Source organism: Phyllobates terribilis, unplaced genomic scaffold, assembly GCF_046119375.1.
Source record: "Phyllobates terribilis strain yellow unplaced genomic scaffold, ASM4611937v1 Scaffold_7__3_contigs__length_470593459, whole genome shotgun sequence".
NCBI lineage: Eukaryota > Metazoa > Chordata > Amphibia > Anura > Dendrobatidae > Phyllobates > Phyllobates terribilis.
Genome location: NW_027362767.1, coordinates 424672891 through 424685531, shown reverse-complemented (window position 1 = coordinate 424685531; position 12641 = coordinate 424672891). Strand labels below are relative to the sequence as shown.

At 50.0% G+C, this 12641-nt stretch overlaps 1 protein-coding gene across 1 annotated transcript in view; it reads right to left on the bottom strand.

The window, feature by feature from the left end:
• SLC44A4 (solute carrier family 44 member 4) overlaps window positions 1-12641 on the bottom strand; it is a 68214-nt gene that overhangs the window by 15250 nt on the left and 40323 nt on the right. The window contains exons 8-10 of the mRNA XM_073641846.1: window positions 11841-11964; window positions 11524-11607; window positions 1170-1282 (exon numbers count right to left, since the gene is read on the bottom strand). Coding sequence (XP_073497947.1) covers window positions 1170-1282; window positions 11524-11607; window positions 11841-11964 — 321 coding nt within the window. The remainder of the gene's footprint in view (window positions 1-1169; window positions 1283-11523; window positions 11608-11840; window positions 11965-12641) is intronic.

Below are 12641 nucleotides of genomic sequence, written 5' to 3'. Positions count from 1 at the left end.
TGAGTTACATCCTGTATTATACCCCAGAGCTGCACGCACTATTCTGCTGGTGCGGTCACTGTGTACATACATTACATTACTGATCCTGTACTGATCCTGAGTTACATCCTGTATTATACCCCAGAGCTGCACTCACTATTCTGCTGGTGCAGTCACTGTGTACATACAATACATTACTGATCCGGAGTTACATCGTGTATTATACCCCAGAGCTGCGCTCACTGTTCTGCTGGTGCAGTCACTGTGTACATACATTACATTACTGATCCTGTACTGATCCTGAGTTACATCCTGTATTATACTCCAGAGCTGCACTCACTATTCTGCTGGTGTTGTCACTGTGTACATACATTACCATTACTGATCCTGAGTTACATCCAGTATTATACTCCAGAGCTGCACTCACTATTCTGCTGGTGCAGTCACTGTGTACATACATTACCATTACTGATCCTGAGTTACATCCTGTATTATACCCCAGAGCTGCGCTCACTATTCTGCTGGTGCAGTCACTGTGTACATACATTACCATTACTGATCCTGAGTTACATCCAGTATTATACTCCAGAGCTGCACTCACTATTCTGCTGGTGCAGTCACTGTGTACATACATTACCATTACTGATCCTGAGTTACATCCAGTATTATACTCCAGAGCTGCGCTCACTATTCTGCTGGTGCAGTCACTGTGTACATACATTACATTACTGATCATGTGTTACATCCTGTATTATACTCCAGAGCTGCACTCACTATTCTGCTGGTGCAGTCACTGTGTACATACATTACCATTACTGATCCTGAGTTACATCCAGTATTATACTCCAGAGCTGCGCTCACTATTCTGCTGGTGCAGTCACTGTGTACATACATTACATTACTGATCATGTGTTACATCCAGTATTATACTCCAGAGCTGCACTCACTATTCTGCTGGTGCAGTCACTGTGTACATACATTACCATTACTGATCCTGAGTTACATCCAGTATTATACCCCAGAGCTGCACTCACTATTCTGCTGGTGTAGTCACTGTGTACATACATTACATTACTGATCATGTGTTACATCCAGTATTATACTCCAGAGCTGCACTCACTATTCTGCTGGTGGAGACACTACTATATATTACAGATCCTGATGGACCACCTCGTGCTCATTAGACTTACCATAACCAATAACCCCTATTACACCGATGATGAGCAGCCACACCAGGATGCCGGCAATGAACCTCAGTAAGATGAGGAAGAGGAAGCTCGTCACCATAGCTATAGCCAAAGCTCTACAATACAAGGAGATGGGAGATTATAGAGTGTCAGCTCTTCTACCCAGATTACTGTTAAATACATCCCTGTAGCTGCTGCCCCATCACCTCAACATCTTCCATGGTGCCATATATAAAAGTTTTTACAACTGTCACCTACCAAATACCTCGCACACTCCCTGTTCACACTGTGTGGTTTATACCTCCACCTTCAGGTGCCACCACCAGTCGCACACGCTCACTACCGCTCCATCCACTGTGTATAGTAATGGTGGTCACACACGCTCACTACCGCTTCATCCACTGTGTATAGTAGTGGTGGTCACACACGCTCACTACCGCTCCATCCACTGTGTATAGTAGTGGTGGTCACACACGCTCACTACCGCTCCATCCACTGTGTATAGTAATGGTGGTCGCACACGCTCACTACCGCTCCATCCACTGTGTATAGTAATGGTGGTCGCACACGCTCACTACCGCTCCATCCACTGTGTATAGTAGTGGTGGTCACACACGCTCACTACCGCTTCATCCACTGTGTATAGTAATGGTGGTCACACACGCTCACTACCGCTCCATCCACTGTGTATAGTAGTGGTGGTCACACACGCTCACTACCGCTCCATCCACTGTGTATAGTAATGGTGGTCACACACGCTCACTACCGCTCCATCCACTGTGTATAGTAGTGGTGGTCGCACACGCTCACTACCGCTCCATCCACTGTGTATAGTAATGGTGGTCGCACACGCTCACTACCGCTCCATCCACTGTGTATAGTAATGGTGGTCGCACACGCTCACTACCGCTCCATCCACTGTGTATAGTAATGGTGGTCACACACGCTCACTACCGCTCCATCCACTGTGCATAGTTATGGTGGTCGCACACGCTCACTACCGCTCCATCCACTGTGTATAGTAATGGTGGACACACACGCTCACTACCGCTCCATCCACTGTGTATAGTAATGGTGGTCACACACGCTCACTACCGCTCCATCCACTGTGTATAGTAATGGTGGTCGCACACGCTCACTACCGCTCCATCCACTGTGTATAGTAATGGTGGTCGCACACGCTCACTACCGCTCCATCCACTGTGTATAGTAATGGTGGTCGCACACGCTCACTACCGCTCCATCCACTGTGTATAGTAATGGTGGTCGCACACGCTCACTACCGCTCCATCCACTGTGTATAGTAGTGGTGGTCGCACACGGTCACTACCGCTCCATCCACTGTGTATAGTAGTGGTGGTCGCACACGCTCACTACCGCTCCATCCACTGTGTATAGTAATGGTGGTCACACACGCTCACTACCGCTCCATCCACTGTGTATAGTAATGGTGGTCGCACACTGTCACTACCGCTCCATCCACTGTGTATAGTAATGGTGGTCGCACATGCTCACTACCGCTCCATCCACTGTGTATAGTGATGGTGGTCACACACGCTCACTACCGCTCCATCCACTGTGTATAGTAGTGGTGGTCGCAAACGCTCACTACCCCTCCATCCACTGTGTATAGTAGTGGTGGTCACACACGCTCACTACCACTCCATCCACTGTGTATAGTAGTGGTGGTCACACACGCTCACTACCCCTCCATCCACTGTGTATAGTAGTGGTGGTCACACACGCTCACTACCCCTCCATCCACTGTGTATAGTAATGGTGGTCGCACACGCTCACTACCGCTCCATCCACTGTGTATAGTAATGGTGGTCACACACGCTCACTACCACTCCATCCACTGTGTATAGTAGTGGTGGTCGCACACGCTCACTACCACTCCATCCACTGTGTATAGTAATGGTGGTCACACACGCTCACTACCGCTCCATCCACTGTGTATAGTAATGGTGGTCGCACACGCTCACTACAGCGCCATCCACTGTGTATAGTAGTGATGGTCGCACACACTCACTACCGCTCCATCCACTGTGGATAGTACTGGTGGTCACACACGCTCACTACCCCTCCATCCGCTGTCTATAGTAGTGGTCGCACATGCTCACTACCGCTTCATCCATTGTGTATAGTAGTGGTGGTCACACACGCGCACTACCGCTCCATCCACTGTGTATAGTAATGGTGGTCGCACACGCTCACTACCGCTCCATCCACTGTGTATAGTAGTGATGGTCGCACACACTCACTACCGCTCCATCCACTGTGTATAGTACTGGTGGTCACACACGCTCACTACCCCTCCATCCACAGTCTATATTAGTGGTCGCACCCCTCACTACCGCTCCATCTACTGTGTATAGTAGTGGTGGTCACACATGCTCACTACCGCTTCATCCACTGTGTATAGTAGTTGTGGTCACACAAGCTCACTACCGCTTCATCCACTGAGTATAATAGTGGTGGTCGCACACGCTCACTACAGCTTCATCCACTGTGTATAGTAGTGGTGGTCACACACGCTCACTGCCTCTCCATCCACTGTGTATAGTAGTTGTGGTCACACACGCTCACTACCGCTCCATCCACTGTGTATAGTAGTGGTGGTCGCACACGCTCACTACTGCTTCATCCACTGTGTATAGTAGTGGTGGTCACACACGCTCACTACCACTCCATCCACTGTGTATAGTAGTGGTGGTCACACACCATCACTACCGCTTCATCCATTGTGTATAGTAGTGGTGGTCACACACGCTCACTACCGCTCCATCCACTGTGTATAGGAATGGTGGTCGCACACGCTCACTACCGCTCCATTCACTGTGTATAGTAGTGATGGTCGCACACACTCACTACCGCTCCATCCACTGTGTATAGTACTGGTGGTCGCACACGCTCACTACCGCTTCATCCACTGTGTATAGTAGTGGTGGTCGCACACGCTCACTACCGCTCCATCCACTGTGTATAGTAGTGGTGGTCACACACGCTCACTACCCCTCCATCCACTGTGTATAGTAATGGTGGTCGCACACGCTCACTACCGCTCCATCTACTGTGTATAGTAGTGGTGGTCACACACGCTCACTACCGCTTCATCCACTGTGTATAGTAGTTGTGGTCACACAAGCTCACTACCGCTTCATCCACTGAGTATAATAGTGGTGGTCGCACACGCTCACTACAGCTTCATCCACTGTGTATAGTAGTGGTGGTCACACACGCTCACTGCCTCTCCATCCACTGTGTATAGTAGTTGTGGTCACACACGCTCACTACCGCTCCATCCACTGTGTATAGTAGTGGTGGTCGCACACGCTCACTACTGCTTCATCCACTGTGTATAGTAGTGGTGGTCACACACGCTCACTACCACTCCATCCACTGTGTATAGTAGTGGTGGTCACACACCATCACTACCGCTTCATCCATTGTGTATAGTAGTGGTGGTCACACACGCTCAGTACCGCTCCATCCACTGTGTATAGGAATGGTGGTCGCACACGCTCACTACCGCTCCATCCACTGTGTATAGTAGTGATGGTCGCACACACTCACTACCGCTCCATCCACTGTGTATAGTACTGGTGGTCACACACGCTCACTACCCCTCCATCCACAGTCTATATTAGTGGTCGCACCCCTCACTACCGCTCCATCTACTGTGTATAGTAGTGGTGGTCACACACGCTCACTACCGCTTCATCCACTGTGTATAGTAGTTGTGGTCACACAAGCTCACTACCGCTTCATCCACTGAGTATAATAGTGGTGGTCGCACATGCTCACTACAGCTTCATCCACTGTGTATAGTAGTGGTGGTCACACACGCTCACTGCCTCTCCATCCACTGTGTATAGTAGTTGTGGTCAGACACGCTCACTACCGCTCCATCCACTGTGTATAGTAGTGGTGGTCGCACACGCTCACTACTGCTTCATCCACTGTGTATAGTAGTGGTGGTCACACACGCTCACTACCACTCCATCCACTGTGTATAGTAGTGGTGGTCACACACCATCACTACCGCTTCATCCATTGTGTATAGTATTGGTGGTCACACACGCTCACTACCGCTCCATCCACTGTGTATAGGAATGGTGGTCGCACACGCTCACTACCGCTCCATTCACTGTGTATAGTAGTGATGGTCGCACACACTCACTACCGCTCCATCCACTGTGTATAGTACTGGTGGTCACACACGCTCACTACCGCTTCATCCACTGTGTATAGTAGTGGTCGCACACGCTCACTACCCCTCCATCCACTGTGTATAGTAGTGGTGGTCGCACACGCTCACTACCGCTCCATCCACTGTATATAGTAGTGGTAGTTGCACACACTCACTACTGCTCCATCCACTGTGTATAATGGTGGTGGTCGCACACGCTCACTACCGCTTCATCCACTGTGTATAGTAGTGGTAGTTGCACACGCTCACTACTGCTCCATCTACTGTGTATAGTGGTGATGGTCACACACACTCCCTACCGCTCCATCCACTGTGTATAGTAGTGGTGGTCGCACACGCTCACTACCCCTCCATCCACTGTGTATAGTAGTGGTGGTCACACACGCTCACTACCGCTTCATCCACTGTGTATAGTACTGGTGGTCGCACACGCTCACTACCACTTCATCCACTGTGTATAGTAGTGGTGGTCGCACACGCTCACTACCGCTCCATCCACTGTGTATAGTAGTGGTGGTCGCACACGCTCACTACCCCTCCATCCACTGTGTATAGTAGTGGTGGTCACACACGCTCACTACCGCTTCATCCACTGTGTATAGTAGTGGTGGTCGCACACGCTCACTACCGCTTCATCCACTGTGTATAGTACTGGTGGTCGCACACGCTCACTACCACTTCATCCACTGAGTATAGTAGTGGTGGTCGCACACGCTCACTACTGCTCCATCAACTGTGTATAGTAGTGGTGGTCACACACGCTCACTACCCCTCCATCCACTGTGTATAGTAGTGGTGGTCACACACGCTCACTACCGCTCCATCCACTGTGTATAGTAGTGGTGGTCGCACACGCTCACTACCCCTCCATCCACTGTGTATAGTACTGGTGGTCGCACACGCTCACTACCCCTCCATCCACTGTGTATAGTACTGGTGGTCGCACACGCTCACTACCGCTCCATCCACTGTGTATAGTAGTGGTGGTCACACACGCTCACTACCGCTTCATCCACTGTGTATAGTAGTGGTGGTCGCACACGCTCACTACCGCTCCATCCACTGTGTATAGTAGTGGTGGTCACACACGCTCACTACCGCTTCATCCACTGTGTATAGTAGTGGTGGTCGCACACGCTCACTACCCCTCCATCCACTGTGTATAGTAGTGGTGGTCACACACGCTCACTACCGCTCCATCCACTGTGTATAGTAATGGTGGTCGCACACGCTCACTACCGCTCCATCCACTGTGTATAGTAGTGGTGGTCGCACACGCTCACTACCGCTCCATCCACTGTGTATAGTAATGGTGGTCGCACACGCTCACTACCGCTCCATCCACTGTGTATAGTAATGGTGGTCGCACACGCTCACTACCGCTCCATCCACTGTGTATAGTAATGGTGGTCACACACGCTCACTACCGCTCCATCCACTGTGCATAGTTATGGTGGTCGCACACGCTCACTACCGCTCCATCCACTGTGTATAGTAATGGTGGACACACACGCTCACTACCGCTCCATCCACTGTGTATAGTAATGGTGGTCACACACGCTCACTACCGCTCCATCCACTGTGTATAGTAATGGTGGTCGCACACGCTCACTACCGCTCCATCCACTGTGTATAGTAATGGTGGTCGCACACGCTCACTACCGCTCCATCCACTGTGTATAGTAATGGTGGTCGCACACGCTCACTACCGCTCCATCCACTGTGTATAGTAATGGTGGTCGCACACGCTCACTACCGCTCCATCCACTGTGTATAGTAGTGGTGGTCGCACACGGTCACTACCGCTCCATCCACTGTGTATAGTAGTGGTGGTCGCACACGCTCACTACCGCTCCATCCACTGTGTATAGTAATGGTGGTCACACACGCTCACTACCGCTCCATCCACTGTGTATAGTAATGGTGGTCGCACACTGTCACTACCGCTCCATCCACTGTGTATAGTAATGGTGGTCGCACATGCTCACTACCGCTCCATCCACTGTGTATAGTGATGGTGGCCACACACGCTCACTACCGCTCCATCCACTGTGTATAGTAGTGGTGGTCGCAAACGCTCACTACCCCTCCATCCACTGTGTATAGTAGTGGTGGTCACACACGCTCACTACCACTCCATCCACTGTGTATAGTAGTGGTGGTCACACACGCTCACTACCCCTCCATCCACTGTGTATAGTAGTGGTGGTCACACACGCTCACTACCCCTCCATCCACTGTGTATAGTAATGGTGGTCGCACACGCTCACTACCGCTCCATCCACTGTGTATAGTAATGGTGGTCACACACGCTCACTACCACTCCATCCACTGTGTATAGTAGTGGTGGTCGCACACGCTCACTACCACTCCATCCACTGTGTATAGTAATGGTGGTCACACACGCTCACTACCGCTCCATCCACTGTGTATAGTAATGGTGGTCGCACACGCTCACTACAGCGCCATCCACTGTGTATAGTAGTGATGGTCGCACACACTCACTACCGCTCCATCCACTGTGTATAGTACTGGTGGTCACACACGCTCACTACCCCTCCATCCACAGTCTATATTAGTGGTCGCACCCCTCACTACCGCTCCATCTACTGTGTATAGTAGTGGTGGTCACACATGCTCACTACCGCTTCATCCACTGTGTATAGTAGTTGTGGTCACACAAGCTCACTACCGCTTCATCCACTGAGTATAATAGTGGTGGTCGCACACGCTCACTACAGCTTCATCCACTGTGTATAGTAGTGGTGGTCACACACGCTCACTGCCTCTCCATCCACTGTGTATAGTAGTTGTGGTCACACACGCTCACTACCGCTCCATCCACTGTGTATAGTAGTGGTGGTCGCACACGCTCACTACTGCTTCATCCACTGTGTATAGTAGTGGTGGTCACACACGCTCACTACCACTCCATCCACTGTGTATAGTAGTGGTGGTCACACACCATCACTACCGCTTCATCCATTGTGTATAGTAGTGGTGGTCACACACGCTCACTACCGCTCCATCCACTGTGTATAGGAATGGTGGTCGCACACGCTCACTACCGCTCCATTCACTGTGTATAGTAGTGATGGTCGCACACACTCACTACCGCTCCATCCACTGTGTATAGTACTGGTGGTCGCACACGCTCACTACCGCTTCATCCACTGTGTATAGTAGTGGTGGTCGCACACGCTCACTACCGCTCCATCCACTGTGTATAGTAGTGGTGGTCACACACGCTCACTACCCCTCCATCCACTGTGTATAGTAATGGTGGTCGCACACGCTCACTACCGCTCCATCTACTGTGTATAGTAGTGGTGGTCACACACGCTCACTACCGCTTCATCCACTGTGTATAGTAGTTGTGGTCACACAAGCTCACTACCGCTTCATCCACTGAGTATAATAGTGGTGGTCGCACACGCTCACTACAGCTTCATCCACTGTGTATAGTAGTGGTGGTCACACACGCTCACTGCCTCTCCATCCACTGTGTATAGTAGTTGTGGTCACACACGCTCACTACCGCTCCATCCACTGTGTATAGTAGTGGTGGTCGCACACGCTCACTACTGCTTCATCCACTGTGTATAGTAGTGGTGGTCACACATGCTCACTACCACTCCATCCACTGTGTATAGTAGTGGTGGTCACACACCATCACTACCGCTTCATCCATTGTGTATAGTAGTGGTGGTCACACACGCTCAGTACCGCTCCATCCACTGTGTATAGGAATGGTGGTCGCACACGCTCACTACCGCTCCATCCACTGTGTATAGTAGTGATGGTCGCACACACTCACTACCGCTCCATCCACTGTGTATAGTACTGGTGGTCACACACGCTCACTACCCCTCCATCCACAGTCTATATTAGTGGTCGCACCCCTCACTACCGCTCCATCTACTGTGTATAGTAGTGGTGGTCACACACGCTCACTACCGCTTCATCCACTGTGTATAGTAGTTGTGGTCACACAAGCTCACTACCGCTTCATCCACTGAGTATAATAGTGGTGGTCGCACACGCTCACTACAGCTTCATCCACTGTGTATAGTAGTGGTGGTCACACACGCTCACTGCCTCTCCATCCACTGTGTATAGTAGTTGTGGTCAGACACGCTCACTACCGCTCCATCCACTGTGTATAGTAGTGGTGGTCGCACACGCTCACTACTGCTTCATCCACTGTGTATAGTAGTGGTGGTCACACACGCTCACTACCACTCCATCCACTGTGTATAGTAGTGGTGGTCACACACCATCACTACCGCTTCATCCATTGTGTATAGTATTGGTGGTCACACACGCTCACTACCGCTCCATCCACTGTGTATAGGAATGGTGGTCGCACACGCTCACTACCGCTCCATTCACTGTGTATAGTAGTGATGGTCGCACACACTCACTACCGCTCCATCCACTGTGTATAGTACTGGTGGTCACACACGCTCACTACCGCTTCATCCACTGTGTATAGTAGTGGTCGCACACGCTCACTACCCCTCCATCCACTGTGTATAGTAGTGGTGGTCGCACACGCTCACTACCGCTCCATCCACTGTATATAGTAGTGGTAGTTGCACACACTCACTACTGCTCCATCCACTGTGTATAATGGTGGTGGTCGCACACGCTCACTACCGCTTCATCCACTGTGTATAGTAGTGGTAGTTGCACACGCTCACTACTGCTCCATCTACTGTGTATAGTGGTGATGGTCACACACACTCCCTACCGCTCCATCCACTGTGTATAGTAGTGGTGGTCGCACACGCTCACTACCCCTCCATCCACTGTGTATAGTAGTGGTGGTCACACACGCTCACTACCGCTTCATCCACTGTGTATAGTACTGGTGGTCGCACACGCTCACTACCACTTCATCCACTGTGTATAGTAGTGGTGGTCGCACACGCTCACTACCGCTCCATCCACTGTGTATAGTAGTGGTGGTCGCACACGCTCACTACCCCTCCATCCACTGTGTATAGTAGTGGTGGTCACACACGCTCACTACCGCTTCATCCACTGTGTATAGTAGTGGTGGTCGCACACGCTCACTACCGCTTCATCCACTGTGTATAGTACTGGTGGTCGCACACGCTCACTACCACTTCATCCACTGTGTATAGTAGTGGTGGTCGCACACGCTCACTACTGCTCCATCAACTGTGTATAGTAGTGGTGGTCACACACGCTCACTACCCCTCCATCCACTGTGTATAGTACTGGTGGTCGCACACGCTCACTACCCCTCCATCCACTGTGTATAGTACTGGTGGTCGCACACGCTCACTACCGCTCCATCCACTGTGTATAGTAGTGGTGGTCACACACGCTCACTACCGCTTCATCCACTGTGTATAGTAGTGGTGGTCGCACACGCTCACTACCGCTCCATCCACTGTGTATAGTAGTGGTGGTCACACACGCTCACTACCGCTTCATCCACTGTGTATAGTAGTGGTGGTCGCACACGCTCACTACCCCTCCATCCACTGTGTATAGTAGTGGTGGTCACACACGCTCACTACCGCTCCATCCACTGTGTATAGTAATGGTGGTCGCACACGCTCACTACCGCTCCATCCACTGTGTATAGTAGTGGTGGTCACACACGCTCACTACCCCTCCATCCACTGTGTATAGTAGTAGTGGTCACACACGCTCACTACCGCTCCATCCACTGTGTATAGTAGTGGTGGTCACACACGCTCACTACCGCTCCATCCACTGTGTATAGTAATGGTGGTCGCACACGCTCACTACCGCTCCATCCACTGTGTATAGTAGTGGTGGTCGCACACACTCACTACCGCTCCATCCACTGTGAATAGTAGTGGTGGTCGCACACGCTCACTACCCCTCCATCCACTGTGTATAGTAGTGGTGGTCGCACACGCTCACTACCCCTCCATCCACTGTGTATAGTAGTGGTGGTCGCACACGCTCACTACCCCTCCATCCACTGTGTATAGTAGTGGTGGTCGCACACGCTCACTACCACTTCTCTCACTCATGGAAATTTGGGTGCTCCTGTGATTGGTGGGTCTCAGGAGAAGGACCCCCATAGATCATGCATGGATAGAGGATATATGGTGTGTGGAACATTCCCTTATGACTTACATGAGGATCCAGGACCACGACTTGGCAAAGTCCTGAAATATTTTCTTTCCCAGGTTCTGGAAGTTGAATGAATCAAATATTTGGCTAAAAAAAATAAAAGGGGGAGAGAAAAGAGTTAGGAAACCTTCGTACAGGTGGGAGAACTGAGTCACCTGAAAAAATCAGGAAAGAGGCTAAGTAGTAACTACAGATTACCCGACAGTGGATTCGGCAGAGACATAAAATACAGAGTTTTGGACCTGATGGAGGATTTTAAAGATTGCAGCAAGTCATAAAGGAGCTAGAAGTAAAAAAAAAAAAGGGGCGGTAAACCTTACTTGGTTGCATTGAGTATAGAATCCCTGGAATCGTTCCCAGTCAAATTCTTTCCTTGATATATGATTGAGAAGTCAGGAGGAATGGAGGAGGAGAAATTCGTGCTGGGGAAACACCTGTTAAACACTGAGACAGAGAGACCTGCTCACAATCACATCTACCACCGGAGTAGAAACACTCAATGATGGTAGATCAGAATGGATCGGGGGAGTGTGTGAAGTGTCCTCCACACCAGGCCGGTGCTGACTGTGATACACAGCCAGCAACTGTCTTACAGCAGCGATCAAAGCTAGCTCTGATAATTGCCGTTAACCTCTAAAATGTCACAGCCTATAAGGTGTGCAAACCTGGCCTGGTGTTCGTGCCCATCGCAGTCCTCCCCTCCCCACAATGTAATTGCCTGTTGAAGGCCCCCCATCACTACCATGTTGGTACTCAAAAACATAAAAATGTAAATCAACCCTCTTTCTCCAATAAAAAAAATGTAAAAAAAAAAAAAAAAACAACTAACAAACATATTCCGTATTGTCGCATCCATAAAGGGCTGATGTATCAAAATATAAAATTGTTTAACCCGTATGGTGAACGTTGTAGGGCAAGAAAAAAAAAAGTAAAATGGCAAAAATTACAATTAATTGGTCATCGCTCCTCTGCAAAAAAACAATTAAAAAAAACTATCAAAATATCAAATGTACCCAAAATGGCACCATTACAATCTACCGCAAATCATGCATTGATGGGAAAAAAGGGAGCTGGTCATGTAAAAAAAGGGCTATTAGTCAGCAGGTTAATAACGTTCTGAA